The 18,692-nt window shown below is 32.2% G+C and overlaps 3 protein-coding genes across 6 annotated transcripts; 1 reads left to right on the forward strand and 2 right to left on the reverse strand.

Moving 5' to 3' along the window:
- Nucleotides 1–2,348: 2,348 nt before the first annotated feature.
- EM1 (Stress induced protein) lies at nt 2,349–3,209 on the forward strand. The gene is made up of 2 exons (XM_068629585.2): nt 2,349–2,589; nt 2,728–3,209. The coding sequence occupies exons 1-2, from the start codon at nt 2,472–2,474 to the stop codon at nt 2,946–2,948; spliced, it is 339 nt and encodes a 112-aa protein (XP_068485686.1). The 5' UTR covers nt 2,349–2,471; the 3' UTR covers nt 2,949–3,209.
- Nucleotides 3,210–3,481: 272 nt separating this feature from the next.
- On the reverse strand, nt 3,482–9,323 carry G4 (UbiA prenyltransferase family protein). Of its 3 annotated transcripts, none has more exons than XR_016514839.1 (17): nt 9,034–9,257; nt 8,761–8,805; nt 8,555–8,643; nt 7,130–7,217; nt 6,846–6,931; nt 6,661–6,747; nt 6,523–6,588; nt 6,343–6,426; nt 6,187–6,248; nt 5,657–5,690; nt 5,385–5,512; nt 5,213–5,288; nt 5,059–5,121; nt 4,849–4,930; nt 4,118–4,194; nt 3,982–4,029; nt 3,482–3,854 (listed from the first exon to the last, which is right to left on the reverse strand). XR_016514839.1 is itself a non-coding variant. In XM_068629584.2 (15 exons), exons 1-15 carry the CDS (start codon nt 9,149–9,151, stop codon nt 3,792–3,794), a joined length of 1,134 nt encoding a protein of 377 aa, XP_068485685.1. In that variant the 5' UTR covers nt 9,152–9,323; the 3' UTR covers nt 3,482–3,791. The 3 variants fall into 3 exon arrangements, 1 of the variants encoding a protein (XP_068485685.1); XR_016514838.1 differs by having other exon boundaries at nt 5,621–5,690; XM_068629584.2 differs by lacking the exons at nt 5,385–5,512; nt 5,657–5,690 and having other exon boundaries at nt 9,034–9,323.
- A 4,007-nt stretch (nt 9,324–13,330) lies between these two features.
- HCC1 (electron transport SCO1/SenC family protein) lies at nt 13,331–16,887 on the reverse strand. Of its 2 annotated transcripts, none has more exons than XM_068632581.2 (7): nt 16,656–16,887; nt 16,298–16,498; nt 16,079–16,169; nt 15,050–15,262; nt 14,620–14,709; nt 14,364–14,496; nt 13,331–13,750 (listed from the first exon to the last, which is right to left on the reverse strand). In XM_068632581.2, the coding sequence occupies exons 1-7, from the start codon at nt 16,797–16,799 to the stop codon at nt 13,642–13,644; spliced, it is 981 nt and encodes a 326-aa protein (XP_068488682.1). In that variant the 5' UTR covers nt 16,800–16,887; the 3' UTR covers nt 13,331–13,641. The 2 variants fall into 2 exon arrangements, with proteins under 2 accessions (XP_068488682.1, XP_090150755.1); XM_090294629.1 differs by having other exon boundaries at nt 16,066–16,169; nt 16,656–16,873.
- Nucleotides 16,888–18,692: the final 1,805 nt, after the last annotated feature.

Here is an 18,692-nt window from a genome sequence, read left to right on the forward strand (position 1 = left end):
GACTTGTAAAAAAAATGTCTGCATCTATATCAAATAATTTGTATGCTTTTTGATTGTGAGGATAACCAATGAAGATGCATTGTCGGGCACGCGGATCAAATTTTTGCTTAGGTGAAACAACAGTTGCGTAACAGAGGCAACCAAAAGTTTTTTTTAGGTGAGAAAGTGAAGGTGGTTGATTATATAGTAGCTCAAAAGGTGATTTATTTTTTAGTAAAGGTGATGGCAAGCGATTAATGATATATGTGGCGGTTAAAACGCATTCTCCCCAAAATTCTAATGGTAAATTGGACTGAAATAGGAGGGCTCGTGCTGTGTTTAAAACATGTCTATGTTTGCGTTCTACTACTCCATTTTGTTGAGGAGTGTAAACGCAAATGTCAACGCGGATAGTTTTAATAGATGCCTGAAATTGATTTTGTGCAAATGTAATGAATGACTCTAAGAGATGTTGGGTTTCAGATTTGTGACTCATAAGAAATAGCCAAGTACATCTAGTATAGTCATCGACTATAGTGAGAAAAAAACGTTTTCCAAAATGAGTTGGGGTTTTATGAGGACCCCAAATGTCACAATGCAATAGATTAAATGGAGAATGAGATTTTATTGTGCTTAAAGGAAAGGGTAGTCTTGTCTGTTTAGCTTTGGGACAAATACTACAATGATTATGAATGGGAATGAGATTTTTACTGATAGGGATAGGTAGTAAGGAAGATACAAGTTGTAGACACGCCGGAGAAGGATGTCCAAGGCGCTTGTGCCATAAATCAGGATCGGTCGATATTTGAGATGCGTGGGCTTGGTTTGGAAGAGGGGACATGTAGTATAAGCCTGCGTGTTGTTTACCCGAGCCAATCATCCTCCCGTAGCCAAGTCCTGTAAAACGCAACCATGTGGAGTAAAAACGACACAACAATTTAGTGAACTGGTTATCTTACTAATGGACATGAGATTTAAATTAAAAGAAGGAACACAAAGAACATCTTTGAGAGTGATTTTGTCATTGAATTTAATTGTGCCGGTAGATGAGATAGGCGCAGTTGAGCCTGTGGGCAGATTAACATTTGAAATAAATGATGATGAAGTGTGTGTGAAAAATTGTGAATCAGATGCAATGTGATGGGTTGCTCCGCTATCCAAAATCCATGGTTTCGTAAAAGCAGAATTAGAAGAGGAGTTATGGGCAAGCAGACCTGCAGAGCTAACAAACGTGTCACTTTTACCGTTATTGTTGAGCGAGTAAATAGTCCTTGCCAATTGCTGAATTTGCTCGGCACTGAAGCGTTGTACGAGGTTTCTATCGGACTCGTTACTGGTGACTTCTTTGTCAGACATGATTTTTTATTTAGGGGATAAAAATGAAGAGGTTGTCAGGCACTACGATCGGTACTCTGATAGAAAATGATACAAAATGGTAAGAAGAAAAAATGTTTCTTATTTTCTTATGTGTATATTACATCACTGTATAGGGAGTTCCTCTCTCCCAATTACAATCTAATTAGGTAGGATACTAATCCTGAGATTCTATAATTATTAAATTAATTGCATATAATTGGGTACAATATCGTCAAATATTGCATACAATAATTGCATATAATTTTATAATTATTATTTCCTTAATATAAATATTTTTCTAGTAGAGAAAATATTGAAAGGATATGTAAAAAAAGGAGGTATATTATTAAGAATTATAAATAAAAATTGTCTAATTTCATAATTAAATAGTCATTATACATGCCCCAAACAAATTTTGGATACTTGTGTCAAATTATTACTGATTTTTTAAATGCTACATCAATAGACTTTTGAATGTTCTTTAGTATTAGTTAAAATTTTATTGTAAATTACAATTTTTAGTTTTCGCTTTTTATTTAATCAGCATTCATAATCTTATATTTTTAAATAAATTTTAATTAAAATGAAAATATATTAAAAATAAATTCAAAGACCACCAAATTACGAGCATAATTGGTGGATTTGTTTCCATTTCAATCCAACTATTTAATCTATCTTTTTTTAACCATTCATTTAAATAATAATAATAATAATAATAATAATAATAATAATTATTATTATTATTATTATTATTATTATTATTATTGTAAGTATAAGTACACTTCTGCTTTTTCCTAAATCACATAATAAATCTATCTGTTTTACAAATTGTATTTCGTATAACATAATAATTATTTCACAATTTAGTTTAAAGGCAAAGAATCAAATGTGTCATGATATGTCATATTCACGTGTCACCTTATAAGTGCGTGTCATCTTTCACCTAAAGCCAAGTGTCCATAATAACAATCTGGGCTTATCTTTTACTGCTATATTCATCACTCTGCATTAGTTTACTCCTTTGCATGCATACTTTTACACACTATAAAAAGATGATGAACGTTTCTACCTCAGGCAAGTGAACAATCTTGAAGTTTTTGTCTGTGGTGTGAAAATTTTTAGTTGAAGTAATTAACATGGCATCAAAGCAAGCAAACCGTGAAGAACTTGATGAGAGGGCAAAGCATGGCGAAACTGTGGTTCCTGGTGGAACTGGAGGGAAGAGTCTAGAGGCTCAAGAACATCTTGCTGAAGGCATGCATGCATGCAACCTCCCTCTCTCTCTTTCTCTTTCTCAAGAACACTTAATTGTCAAATTTTTTCATTGAAGCAAAGACATGTATGTTAATTTTTACTTTAAGATGAGTTTCTATGATGTGAATGTATGTGTAGGAAGGAGCCGTGGAGGGCAGACGAGGAAGCAGCAGCTGGGGTCAGAGGGGTATCATGAGATGGGAACCAAAGGAGGGCAGACAAGGAAGGATCAGATGGGGAAAGAAGGGTACAAAGAGATGGGACGCAAAGGAGGGCTCAGCACCATGGACAAGTCCGGTGGAGAACGTGCTGAAGAGGAAGGCATAGAAATCGATGAGTCCAAGTTTAAGAAAAACTAAAAAATGTCTGAGGAAGTAGTGTTTTGTTGTAGTTGTTTAGTATCTGGGTTATGATGTAGCAGTGATATGATACCTATAAAAAATATGTTTTGATGCTCCTTTCTGGAAGCAATGCTAAGTATTTCAGCTTTAGGAAAGCTTAGGCAGTCTTAATCTTAGGGCAAAAAATGGGGTATGTTTATTGTAGTGATGTTGAAGTGTTAAACTCTCAGTTAAGTCTCGTTTACTTAATGTTCAATGATGTTGTGTATTGTCTACTTTTATCAAGTTTTCAGAGTGGTCTTATGAAAGTTTATCCTAACAATATTAAGGAACAAGGAGGATAGATAGAAACTAACAATAAAGGCAAGTTTTGTCTTGGGAATAAATTTTCTCATTAGCATGAACGAATGGAGAGTATCATGAAAGAGAAAAGAGTGATACTGGTGGTGGAAAATCACACGATTGACCTATGTTTTGTGGTGTTTATAATTGTATGAATAAGTATATGACAAAAGGATTGTGCAAAGTGAAATGGATGAACCTCGAGAGAATACCGAAAATAGCTTTAAATTTGATCTCAAATAAAAGATAGGTAAAAAGGGCCCGTGGTTCAAGGGAATGTGTCTACACTTTGTACAATTCATAGTCCTTTAAAGGTTCCTAAAGAGAAACCTCTTCTCATCCTAAAATAATCAAAAATTGAACAAGGGGATAAGAGGAGAGAGCAAGAAAGATAAGGGGAAACAAAAGCTGTCACATATCTTGAATGCAGGTATGTCACTCTTATCCTTCTAATCGGTGAGTCCCTTCTTTATTATATATGAATTAATGCCCCTTTGGTAGCTTTTTTGGGCATGAAGATCAGTGGCTAGTTGCTAGAGCAGTAACCAACAGACCAAGCACCAAAAATGGTTGTGCGCTAGCCTGAGAAAATTTAAGAAAAAGAATGTTAGATAAAGTTGGAATAATTGCTAATATATCATCTCCAATTCCTATGAATAACCTCCATTCTGTAATGCTTGTAAACTATATTTAAGCATTCATTATGTACCTGATATTTAACATCATATTTCACAGGGTCCTTTAGGAAGTACTTGAACTGCAAGGAATAAGATGATAAGAACAGTTTAGCATGTAGCAGTCACATGATTGTTACTAATATTTTAGCGTGTAAGAGCGTGCTTTACCTGAAATATGACTTGTGGAATAATTAAAGCAAGTAAAGCCAACGCATAAAGCGGTTTATCAGCCCCAAGTAAATACCCTGCAACCGTAAATGTAAGTAAAACTCTTTGCATTAGAATGTAATCCATTTTGCATTTCTTTGTTACAAAATTAAGTGTTGATTACTAATGAAAAATACTGCTTTACTAGAATCCAAGAATCATCTGAAACATGATACTTTAACTTTCTATATTATTATCACCGAAAAGAACAAATGCATTGTCTATAGGAATGATAAAAAAAATTGCATGATATGAAGAATCTGTTATAGTTTACAACGATATGAAAAATAATATTTCACTTGTTGAATAACAACATTATATTTTGAAATTTACTCGAGTACCTCGGCTTGCCCCTGCCCTTTCTTCATAAAATACATAAAAGGAAAGACAAACAAAAATCCTCAACCCTCCGAAAAAGCTTGTCTCCATATTAAACAGTGCAACTTCGATACACCAGAAGCCATTTTTTATATTCATGCTAGTATTTTTTTTAGACTTTGTTTGGAAAGAAATTAAAAAAAAAAAATTGTGACTGTGACAACACAAAAAGTGGTATAACTCTGGTTTAGACAAAAAGAATAAAGCAAATCTCAAAGAACAGTTATTGATAAGGATATAGCCAATTATGGGGCCTGTAATGTAACACAATTATAGAGTGTTTAGTTGTCTATATTAAAGGGATCAAAATTTACCAGCTACAGATAATTGTGTAATGTCAATAGCGCCAACACATATCCATTTTGCAGTTTCAGCACCAAAAGCAACTGGAAGAGACTACTCAAACAAGGTAGTCAATAGAAAAGTCAGATGAAGCTACACAGTGACCGTGCATGATTAGAATTTCTAAAACATAAAAAAATTCAGAGTACTGTTATTGAATGGCAGAGGATAATAGTGTAAACCTGAAGCCCTAGAGCTCTATCCCCTTCAATACTTTTGAAGTCATTAACAATAGCAATTCCCAACTGTAATGTGATAAGTGTTAATGAACAGTGTACGGTATTATTTGACAGATTATCATTTCCCACAAAATGTCATGTAGAATATACAACTTACTCCAGCTATGCTGTAAAGGAGTGTGAGAACAATTATATCTGGTGTAAGAGTCCCAAACAAAGCCTGACCAGCCCACCTGTCAGTAAGAAATCGATCAACATTTTGAGATACCATGCAAGTCCAGAAAATAGAACTTATAATAGTAAATCAAACAAGGTCAGATTAATCATACTTCTATGTTGATAAAATGTAGGATTGACCCAGTTACATGTTTATTGCAATACTTGTCACATCCCAAAAAAATGCTATCGTAGAGCAGTCATTTTTATCATATTATAAAAATGGCTCCATTTGCCAATCCTACCAAGTGGAAAAAAAGGCTCAGTGTGTTTGAAAATATGTTGGCTTCAATGTAAATCCACCATTCAGATTAGTTTCATGTTTAGTTGATTAGAATGAGTACACTACATTTAAAATGGGTGGCACGATGTACCAAGTTCCCACCTGATGGTGCATGGGAAGTGAATGAACCTTGCAGCTGCATTATGCCCCATAATAGATTAGTTTACTGTAAAATTTCTATTTTATTTTAATGTCTGTAAAACATGTAGTTCATTTTTTGAATACTTATAATATATATTTTTATTTTAAATTAGTCACTTTGGAAAATATTAGATAGGGACTAAAAACAAATGTTCTAGATAAGATAAGGATAAAGACAAAAATGAATATTTTATAGGGATTAAAATAAAATAACAAAGACCAAAATAAAATAAAAAATTAGAAGGCCAAGAATATATTAAAGCTTAAATTTTATATCATATAAAACATTATGTAAAAAATTCATTGGCCTCTCAGATGCGTCTCACATAAAAAAAGCTAAGCACCACTCTTGTTCAGTAAGTCATTTATCTCTTGGTAGATAAATAAAAAACAAACCAAAAAGGTAACTAAAACCGACATGTATACAAACAGGGTAAGAGTTTAAATCTATAACAATGAATTAGAATTTATCAAAGTAGAAGGTACCCCACCATGGCAAGCTAATGTAACTTGCTCCAAGAGCAAAGTTTCCAATCCATCCATTTTGTTTTAGCTAGAAACAAATGTAGAACTTGGTCAAATATCATCATTGGCAAAAGGAATAGAAAATAGAAAGAAAAAATATCAGGAGATTCTTTGAAACATACCTTTAAAGGAGGGGCAGAATATATATAGGAAAGTAAGGCTCCACCTACTGAAAGGTAAAATACTATAGGGAAATCATGCCCTGCCTGTAAAAGAGAATACTTTTATCAATCAAGCTTCTGATAATTGACAGTAAGAACTCAGAAGTGATGGATAATGAGACTATGGCGTCTTGTACCCACCCATATGTCCAATATACCAGCCAGAGAAATACCTCCAAGCAGCAACACCCATATTTGAGTGATTACCTGCAGAATTTTGAGAAAAAGGTGAACACATGGCAACTGGAAAAGATATATCAGTCTCAGATTCACAAATACCTCATTCTCAGATATCGCCCCAGAAGGAATTGGTCTATAAGGTTCATTTATTGCATCAATTTCTCGGTCGTACCAATCATTCAGAGTCTAAAAATTAACAGCCCAATAATCAGATTCAGTTATGTCAGTGTGATAGTGATACTCCTAGCAGCTGGCAAATCTTTATATCAATAAAAATACATAACCTGTGTATATCCTGTCAGGAATGGGCCAGACATCATCATGCACACAATTGATTTAGCAACATCCTCAAAATTCCAATGGAAGTTTCCTGCCCAGAGATCGCAGTAGATTGAGAACTTCAACAAGTTGTTTCAAATCAAATATACAAATCTATACCATGAAAGATGAGCATTAAATATAGAACTTTGAACGTGTGTGAACAATTATCAGACCAATATGCAGGACCAAACTCTTTGTGATCATGCATGTCACTTTTAATATTATGCTAATTGATAGAATTTAATACCAGAGGCGGCAGCACCACAAACTACACCCCAAACTAATGGGGGCCAAGTGACAGGCTTTGTAAGTTGAAGACGGATCTTCCATTTATTCTGTACAATCAATTATAAAAGGTTAATATTTTTCAAAAAGAGTTATAGAAAATTAGTTTACCATGCAATTAACTAGAAGATGTAATTGCCAGTAATTCAGAGCCAAATTCAACCTTGCTATGTGCCAAGATATTAAAAATTAAAATTATCTTTCAATAATGTGTGTGAAAACAAAGATAGAGTAATTGACATTGGTGGATCGTAAAAGAGACATTCAGATTAATGTACAGCACACCAGTGCAATACCAGATTTGGAGGAGTTTGCAAATAAAAATATATAGACAATTTACTATATGATGGTTCAATCAGCAATTCAGTTCAAATTCCTATCTTTTTTACCAAGGATGCAGTGTTTGCCATTTTAGTTGCACAAGACAACACCTTTTTTTCAGTCCTTGAGTAGGTTCAATCTTACATATTTTAAGTACAATCATTTGTAGAAAGAAAACAACCCTTGAATTTATTGTAATGTAAATAAAGATTATCACTACTTTAATCATTTAATCATTTAATTCTTTGTGTATTTTTGAAATAAAATTTAAATTTCTGATAATATTAATTAGAATTAATTAACTTATCTACTTTAATTGTTCTCAACTAATTCACTACGAGCGTTTCTTATAAAAAAGACCGGAGACAATATAAGTAGTTAATTATTGTTAAATATGCCATTATCAGAATCTATTAACTTACCCAAGCAAATTCTGTTCCAAGGTAAGCTAATAAGCAAACCCAGCAGAGTATCAAATTTCAACTAAGAAAACTAGGTCAGTTCAACATGTGATCCAATAATTGCAATTTTGCTTTTGTACGACACTCTGCTGATAGTGTTTAGTGTGTGTTAACTGTGATTAGGTTTTGACATATTCAAAACGATATATAATACTTTCAAACCAACTACAAATCCAGTGGTTAAGTTGACTTGTGAAGAAAATTTCTAGCTCAACAAGGTTTAAGGCAATAAGGTTTTGGGGTCTCTACGACTGCAATTATCGACATTTGTTTGTAATTTTCCTTAATATCAAATATAGCAACAAAATCATAACTGCAACTGCAAGCTAGACCCTGTCAAGTGGAAATAAAATTGTTGCAATTTTCTTTATACAGAATGATTCTATGACTGTAATTAACCAATCACTTATTTGAGTATATATAAAGGCTTTTGAGCTGCCATGAACTGCCACAAACACACACAAGCAAAATTCATGCTCAAGGAATCAAGTGGTTGGAATTTTAGTAATTTAGATTGATTCAATAAGTACAGTTACTCTATCAAAAAATCTGCATCAGATATTGAAAAGTGAATTGCAATTGCAATACTGTCTCGGTTGACTCACTGTTTCTTGGGCAGCTCCTTTAATACCAAGAAGCTGATTGAAGCTTGAACCAGCTTTAGATGGTGCTGTACTGGGGGGCTGAGATTTAACTGCTCAAATCGAGCACCCCACCAATTGGGACAAAAAAACAAAACTTTCTGTGAGGAAAACAAAGTTAATGGGAAGTGAAATGAACAGCAACATCAAACTATAAAACCCAGAAACACCTTCATTAGTATCAGTTTCTGTTGCTCTAATAGATAATCTCCTCCCTGCAATGTCCACACAAACACCAAAATTTTCAAATCCATTGAAAGAAGCCACATAGAAATAACATAAAAACTGCAACTTTTGCCATGTTGGTCACTGAGAAACTATTAGGAGCATGATTGGTTAGCACATTGGAGGTGAGGAAACAAAAAGAAGGCCCAAAAGGGTATACAGAACACACAAGCGCTCACTGAAAGAGCAACCAGAAAGAAGTATTGTGAGTCACCCACTGGAAAATGATAGAGAAAAGGGTGGCAAAACGGGTCGCGCTTGAAGTGAAAGAGTTCTGGTGTGTGAGGGTGGTGATATTCTTGGTGGAACCGAAACTATGTTGAGTAGAGAAGCCATTGGAGATTCAGAGCTTGAAGATGCTTCAGATACAGAAAAAGACAGGTGCTATCGATCCCCTTAGTGGTGGTGATAAACTAGTTGTAATAAACTAACACATTTGTCACTCTCACTGGTGATTCAAACCGGGTTCTACTTGACCCGGTTCTGTTTACAAATTAAGGTTGTTTTTTTAAAAACAAATTTCAAGACTTCATATAAACTCTTCCAACTCTTTCTTAATTACACAGATATTAATACATTTAAAAATTAAGTTTAAATATCTAATAATACTTTTTTTCTAATCTACACAATTTTAAGATGAAATTATACTTTTAATCTTTTATCTTTTATGTTCAGTTTAATACTTTACCTTTTAAGAAGAATAATTTAGTTCTCTAAATTTTAAAAATGATTTAAAATATAAGTTTATAATACTAAAATGGTGGCTAAAATTTATTTTTTCTTTTCTTCAATAAAATTAAAAATATTAAAAAATGTCCAAGTAGATCCTACCAACTTTATTTAAACTAGATGAATTTACTGTTACATACATAAATCAAACCTTTAGAAATCGATTTTTTTTTTCTTTCTCTACTAGAAATTTACTCCCGTAAGTCAATTTCTGACCAGTTTTTTAATATTTTTTTTTTATATTTAATAATTTGGAAATAGTAATTTTAATCCTATTAAAAATCATATTCAATATATTTTTGGCACTTTAAAAAAATATAATATAATTATAACATATTATAAATTATTTTTTTAATAAGAATGAAGTGATTATGATTAGTAATTGTAACTAGGATGTAGAAAAATGAGATTAAGTGTATAAAATATGAAAGGATTGTTCAGCAACATGAAAGGATTGTTCAGCACGGGTAATATATTATATAATGATTAATACTTTACTATTTTTGTTATAGTAATAAGAGTCCTGTAATTTACAAAACATTTTTATTCTCTTCATCACATTAACAAGAGTCATGTAAAGTCACGAGCATAGCCAAATAATTCAATCTAACCCCAATATATTTTTTTAGGGATATAATTTCTTAAAAGTTGTGTGTGCATTGGTTAAAATTGAAATATATGTAATACTTCAATTTTCAAGTGAAGTTAAAAAAGGGACATCACTTTTGTAACTTTCTAGAATAGGTCAACCAAAATGCATGTGTATTGGAATACCATTTTTCATGACTTAAAACAAATGTTTACATCATACCCATTAGGATTTTGACTAATGATTGCACCTTGAGCACTCACTAAAGTAAATAATTCTTTATGAGGAAATGATGGGTTGATGTTTTGATAAGAGAGAAAAAGATAATGTGTTATATTTTAACATTTTGGTATCTACTTGCATTCACAATTTATTTATAGGAAGAGTGAAATTATTTAGATCATTGAAATGGTTGGTTAAATCGTAATTGTTCATTGGTAACATGTGAAATATCACACGAACGAATTCAATGATGGTCATTGGTTAGTTGATGTAATATGGATCATTCTTTTGAATAGTCATCAAAATGTTCTACATTAGGATTTGTTATGTGTGAACAATAACATCACGAAAATAAAACATTGAATTTGAACACTTTAGTTAGTGCAATGGGAGTCTCTAAATTGTTTGTCACAAAAGACAATTCGCCTTGTAATAAGATTCCACAACATGAATAATGAAGTTACAAGAATTGATGCATTAATGATTCATGTGTCAATTGATGCAATGTGGAAAATACTTTGTGCTACCACAAAAGGTGTTCAACATTACACAAGATTTGTCACCGTTATGTCATGGGAGCTGATACAATTAGGTTTTACAACATGCCTTTATAATATAATCTGGAATAGGTTCTTATAACAATATCTGTGGTATTTATAATTAATTAATTAAACCATGTAATAGTGTGATAAATACTACTAAAGTTAAATGAATTGGACTCTAATTTGAAATACAAAATTATTGATCACATTTTTCATTAATTACAATAAAGCATTTTGGTCCAAAAATAGTTTATTATATTGATAATAATCTAGTCTCTATAATAATATCCAGTACCACAACACAACAAGAAGAATATCTATTACATCCTAATTGATGTTATCTAATGTCATCTCTTGCCTATAGTAGGTTGAGGTGTAAACTTCTTGAACTTTGGAGTTGTGGTAAGATGTTGGTGAGACACTTGATCTGTGAATTCAAAGTATTTAACAATCAAGAATGTGGATTGGATTTGAGGATTTTGTTGGATCCTTGGATTATACACTAGTTATGGCATGAATAAGAAAATATGTGAAATTGATTACGCATCATTTCATGTATTAACAAGTGTAGAAAAAAAATCCCTACATTGGATGACCAATCAACTTTAACTCATGCTTAGTGTTTCATATATCGATCCACTTGACATGCTTTGTCATACTATTATCTTTGTTCGTCCTCATATTTCAATTTTATAGAGATTGTCCAAATGGTTGGGATTATTAAAATAAAACAAATTGTAACCTTACTCTTGGTGTCATTCAACAATCACAAAACAAATCATGAAAGTGCATGGTATTCACAATTGAATTTTGAATATATTTTTTAATTAGTATTAAAAAAAAATTGTTTCAATTTTTTTAAATATAGAAGTCTCAAATTTCGAGGACGGAAACAGAAAGAAATAAAATTAATCTTTTTGAAATGGACCATTCCTAATTTCTTGAGAATAGAAAACATGTCTAATTGGGAAAATAAAAGGAGATATCCACTTGAATATTTTTTTTAATGTTTTTTGGTTTATTGAAGAAAAGATTTAGATTAAAATACATCTAAAAATAATAAATTTGTTCTTATATATTTTCTTAGGTGTCAACAACAGTATAGTTATTGCACAAAACTTTGTTATCTTCTTCACTACTCTATTTGATACATTATAATCTCACTACTTTCCTTTTCCCATTTCCCTTTTCTTGTTGAAAAATTGATGATCCCTTCAAAATGTTGTAACAAGAAATGCATGCAGATCTCACATGGGTGGAACAAGTAGCCTCCTCAACCTACTTTTTCATCACCACATATTAGGAAACACCATGTGGACTCACCCGGCCCTATCCTACAAAAAGAGTAGAAAACTCTATTTAATGATGATATTTTGGAAGTCAAAATAAGATTAATTCTATTTCATATAATCATATAATAGGTCAAATATACAAATATTAGTTTTTAATCAAACTTTGAAGAATTAGTCCTAGACCCACACAAAAAGAATATATAAGCTCTCCTAAAATGTAAGATGAAAAACACAATGAAAGGTGAAAAAAGGGTTACTCTATTTATTCTAACCAATAAAAAATATTATATTTTATTTTAATTTTTCAAACAACTTTTTATGAAACATTTTTTTTGCCATTAAACATTCTAATTTTTATATATTATATACATTAATATTTTTTCTTTTTATTCAGTTTTGAATTAGCAACTTTATCTTATTCATATTTTTTAAACAATTTCTTTCCTTACTTTGGAACTAAATAATTATAAAAGTATTTAACACATCATACTAGCTTACTAGGTGATATAGATAAATAATTATAAACTTAATTTTATAACTTGAATTTATACTCACTAGAAAGCACTCAATTATGCTTACAATTGAATAAACTACAAATTTAATAGTGTAATAAAAAATCTTGTAATTATAAATGTTCATATGCATCAACTCACAGCATCCTGTACTTGCACTATCAAACGAGTATTAGAGTTTCCTTGCTATTTTAATTAACAATCGTCTAAGGAACAATTCCGCGTATTAACACTTCAAATAAATCTACATCCCATCATTAACTATGAACCCTAAACCCTAAATAGGGGCATAAAGTAAAACGCCTAAACACACATATCACAAAAGCACTAGGAAACCTTGAAGCTTGGGGTGGATCTGCCAAAATGGGAAAATAGTACAAGTCTGAAATCATCTTGCAAGTTAAGGGTATATTGAACACAGCTAATACTAACAGTTACTCCACATTTTTTTAGTCACTTTATCACTCTTTGAGTAGTGATTTTTAGTAGCCTTTTTAGTTATCCAAACTTTAGCTATTCTTCGTTGTACTAAAGTTGTAGCTAGCCACATTTAAACCAGCATCCAGAAATTCATGCAAATGATTAATGGAGTGCAAATTCAAAAGGGTCCTGCTACTAATGAAAGAAAGGAAACCAAATAATATCATTTTATAAGTGATAACTCACCAATAATGAGTTGTAATTTAACATCTCATCAAGAAATTGTCTATAAACCATGGTGTTTCTTATTATAAGATCTCACATGGCCATTGCATATCAAAATGCACATATATAATCTCTCAAAAAAAAAAAAAAATCAGAGTACAATACCAAACATTGAATAAATGACACCAATTTAGATGCTGGTGTAGTTAACAACTACCACTGAGGCCAAAATTCACTGGCAATTTTGTTTCCACATGGGAAAGAAATGAGGGTACCAATAGCATGACTCTGCAGCTTACTTCTTGTACTGCTTTATCTCTTTAATAACTCCATCAGCAAGTGAGTCAACATCATTGTTCTTGCCAAAAAACTTTACAAATTCCATGTCAGGGCTCATCAGGTATCTGGACAGAATTATCAGATTAGTATTAATTATTCAAGAAGAATCATACTTTACAAAAGCAATACAATCCTGCAGATGCAGCAACTAAATATACAATTACATACGCACAGATAAAATGAAAATGCATAAGCATAATCAGAAAGGGAATCACTAATAAGAGTAACCAGGAAAACAAAATTATCTGGCTACGCATACTAATTGCTAAACAAAATAGCCAGAAGATCCTCTATCTGAATATGTTGACTTGACACTAACAACTGAAACAGACAGAAATTTATCAGAAATGTTAAATTTGGTCAAAAGTCAAAGAAACTTGTAAAGTAATCATAGGCTTATTAGCTCCAAATATGATGGACATGCATGTGGATAATAGCTAATAATTCATGATGAGTGTATTTCAAACATTAGGTCATTCACAACTTAATGGACATTACCTACATAACCATTAATCTCATCACATCCTTGCCATAACAATATTTCAAGGTTAGATCGACCACATATTTCAATTTCAATTACCAAGATTTCAAATCTTAGGTAGACTTTTAGGATACAGCACCAAGATCAATTGGGGAAACAGAATGTAGTATATATGAAGCACAAGCAATATTACATACATAACTATGGAGTGATCAACAAGATAATCTGAGTCTTCCTCTACTGTCTTCATGTAATAAACTCGATATGCACGGGCAACATTCTTGATCTCATCCGGGCTACCAGTTAATCCAATTAACTTCGGATGAAACTCTGAAAAGTATAAATTGATACAATAACCTTAAATTAAGTAACTAATATCTATCTACAGAAACCCCCTCTTTCCAGGGAAAAAGAAAAACAAACAGACAGATCACAAATATAGACGCTAAGCACCTTTGACATATTCGCCCACTTGTTCAACGGTATCCCTCTCAGGATCAACCGAGATAAAAACTGGAACAGTTTCAATTCCACCTTTCTCCTCTGCAGGGAATCAAAAGAAATATGGATACTATTACCATTATAATCACAAGATCAAAAGATTTAAGATTCAAAAACTGTATTGTGCTTTCTTAACAGCCATAGGTTAAATCAATGTGCCAACAACAAAAAGCACTTGAAATTTCATTTTAATCACTATCCCATTGAACCTCAATGACTCAACCACACTCTAGACATGAACCTCTCATGAATTCATTATTTCAGATATCAATTGGTATTTTAATTATTCATTGACTATGATAATAAAAATTAGAGCATATTTTAATCTCCAAAGTTGAAAACCAGCCTGACATACGCTGACAAATCACCTACAAAAACTTACTTATTTTATCAACAGCAGCCGCTAACTTCTGTAGTTCATCTGGACAGATATCTGGGCAGTGAGTAAAGCCAAAATATAACAAAGTCCACTTTCCCAAGAAATCCTTTTCAGTTACATGTTTTCCTTGATGGTTGATAAGGCGAAATGGGCCCCCAATTGCAGCTTTTCCTACAGAAGGCCCCTGCTTAACTGCCTCCGTATTACTACGTATTTCTACAGCAGCAAAAGTTGAATCAATAAACAGAAGAGGAAAACATCCACAGTACCTCAAAATCAAATTGAAATGCAATAGGAAATGGAGCTATTTGATCTTATTTCTTTTCGTGCTACCCCTGAGTCACAAATATGTGGTACTATAAACCTTGTAATAAACTTCATCCACAAACTAGATTCAACCCCCTTAAGGTTCTATAAAATACACAATGAAAAATGCCACAACTTTTTTAACAGCTCAAAAATTATATATATCTACTTTTTATATTATAAATTAAATTTTATAACTTGGAGAGTGAGATTCTATCTCCCCATTCTCTTAGTTAGACATTCAGTACATTCTTTTCTCCCCCCATTGGATATACATGTCCACACTATTCCTGCAATTAACCAAAAATTTTATTTCTCAACCATCAAACTGTATACTTAGTTTTCTTAGCCATCTATTCCTCTTGATTAAGACTTATTTGTTTATATATCTATTTCTAAATTGAATTTCAATAACTTTTGTTAAAAGAATTCATCAGCATAAAAGATAATCTTATATCACAATTTAAATTGTTTAATGTAAATCTAAAATATCATTTATATATTCAAATATGTTTATTTAGTATGAAATTTAATTGTAATACAATTTATATATCACAAAAATTTATTTATTATGAGTTTTAATTACATTAATTAAACATTTATCTTGCACAATACATAGCCTAAACACTGGTAAAAAATGTAATCTAAACAAACAATAAATATGCAATTAACAAAGACGCCACCACATGCATACCACAAAAAACACAACTCACCATAGTAATCTACCTTCAATATGTCGTTTCTTTTCCCTGTCATAGTAGAACACCAATCCAGCTCCAGTGAGAACCAGTAAGAGAAAACTCAACCAAGAGACAGGCTGCAAGGCAGAACACAAAATCAGCTCACAACTCCAGCCACCATCACAGAAAATTCAAAATTAACCAAAAAATATGTCAAGGAACAAATCCACATTGCTAGTAACAACAATTGTAGATATACACACACCCCTCCACGGACAGGTTTCCCAGCATCATTTTTCTGATCCTGTTTCTCTCCACCTCCAGACTCCTTCCCTTGGCCAGAACCATCTTTTGCAGAGTGATCTGAATCTGTGGCTGATTTTTCTCCACTAACATTAACAGCAGAAGAAGACAGAAACCTTTGACACAACCCTAACGACCCATTACCAAAAACTTGATTCCCAACCTAAAATGTCAAAGGAAAAAGACACCCAATGAGAATTTGAAGTGACCCAATTGAGATGGAAGAAGACAGACGAGAGATAGAATCAAGCAATGAACTTTATGTGCAAAAAATGATTATTTTCTTTTCAGGGATGACTAGAGATGGAAGGAAACTGAACCTGGTGAGGGTGACGGAGTAGTTGAAGATGAGGAGAGAAAGGTGTTGAAAGCGTGGAGGGTCTGCCATGGTGAAGAAGGTGTGAGAAGAGAAGACGCATCGAATAGCGAAACTGATTGGCCTTGGTAGATACGATGGACGCCATTAGAGGAATCAGGTGCTTCGCAAAACCTTAACCTTAAACCTTTGCAGAAAACAGGACAAGGGTTTATACTTTCATTTCTAGATGGAAATTGGTGTTTCCCCAAGTTGAATTTTACAATAATAATAAGCTTTCACTCATAATTTTTTGTTTTTTAATAAATCATAAAGAATATATTAAAAATATGTGACTATTGTATTTCATAACATATTAGAAATAATTAGTCATAACTCAATTGTTTGTGATCAAACCTAGATGGAAAATTACCTATTAATATATTATAATAAATATATCAATCTTTTATTGCTTTTTTTAAAAAAACTTCTCTTCATTGTTGTTTATTTTTATTGCATGTATTTTCCTTTAATTAGTCATTCAAGATTGTTAATTTATATATAGTTGACATACCACAACATTGATATTTTTTAAGTCTTTGATATGATCCTCTTGTAAGATGATGATTAGATGAACATTGTTTGCAAGATAGGATAAACATTTACAATACTAGAATTATACCATAAAATTCTTAAGTTCATGTTTCTTTATTATCTTTGAGTTGGACTATCACTCAAAACTATTCTTTAGACGTATGTGTTTTTTAAATCATTAGACGAAAAATTTGCTTAAATCGATCTTGATATAATATAAAATAAAATTCATGTTTTAAAATTTTGTTGAACAAACATATAATCGAGATCTAATGAATTTTTCTCTAATATTATCTTTATTATTACTAGCGGCGCGAGAGCTCCGCATTTTTTTTTATTTTTTTTTATATAATTAAATATAAAATTTAATCAAATTAAATAATATATTATTATTTGTGTTAATTTTTTATTACTTATATTTATATTTATTTTTAATTAAATATGTTTAAAATAAGATAAATAAAAGAGATGAAATATGAAGAAAATTAGCAATACACAATTTCAGAATCTCAACATTAGGGTTTTTGAAGCATTGAGGAGACGGAAGAACAACAATACAGTTTCAGAATCTCAAAATTAGGATTTTGGAGACATTTGTAGTAATATAGGCTTTAAAACGAACAAAAAGGTTTCCCGAGGCGTGAGTAATCACTGTCCGTAAGGACTTATCCGCGGTGTATTCCGCAAGTCCCCCAGGATACAACAGGAACTTCCCGGTAATTTTCGAGGATCAGAACTAGCAAGTTTCTCTTCTAAAAGAGTAATATCAAATAGAACCCAGAATATTATAATATTAAAATAAAGAGGAAAGAGAAATTAAAAAGAGAAAAATTGGGAAAAGGAAGAAGATGATGAATCGGAGGAAGAAGATGAAGTAGTGAGAGTGAGAGATGCATTTCTGAAGAGGGTGGAGCTCTCTTATATAGGGAGAGGATCCAAGAATCCGTTCCAACTTCCAAACCCACGTGTTTCCGTCCAACCTTGCAACTGCGGTGGCAACGTTCTAAAATCCCGAAGGACCAGGCACAGCGTGCGCGGAAGCGGAGCAACGTTCTTCAACTTTCGAAGGGCAAGGTAGTGCTTTCCCGGTCATGCGGCCACGATCCAGGGTGGAGAGGGCAACGAGTGCGAAGATCTCGGTAAGTTCCAGTTTCTACTGCACTTCCGAGATCTCCTCCAACGGAATCAAAAAGCTAGGGTTTTCCACGCACAAACCATTTCCGTTTCACACACTCTGTTTTTCGTTTTTGTTTTGCTATATTAGGTTCTGTTTTACAACAATCCCCCACATATTGCAAAAGATAAAACATAGAGATAGAGAAAGAAAAGAATATTCTGGGTTCATCTAAGATGTAATGCATCAGATCTGGTATAGCAAGCTATATGAACCAGTCTTAGATTGATGAACGTAACACATAGTGTAGTTGGTATAGCAAGCTATATGAACCAAGACACTTAGTATGTGTTA

This window comes from Phaseolus vulgaris, chromosome 8, assembly GCF_051622355.1.
Source record: "Phaseolus vulgaris cultivar YP4 chromosome 8, ASM5162235v1, whole genome shotgun sequence".
Taxonomy (NCBI): domain Eukaryota; kingdom Viridiplantae; phylum Streptophyta; class Magnoliopsida; order Fabales; family Fabaceae; genus Phaseolus; species Phaseolus vulgaris.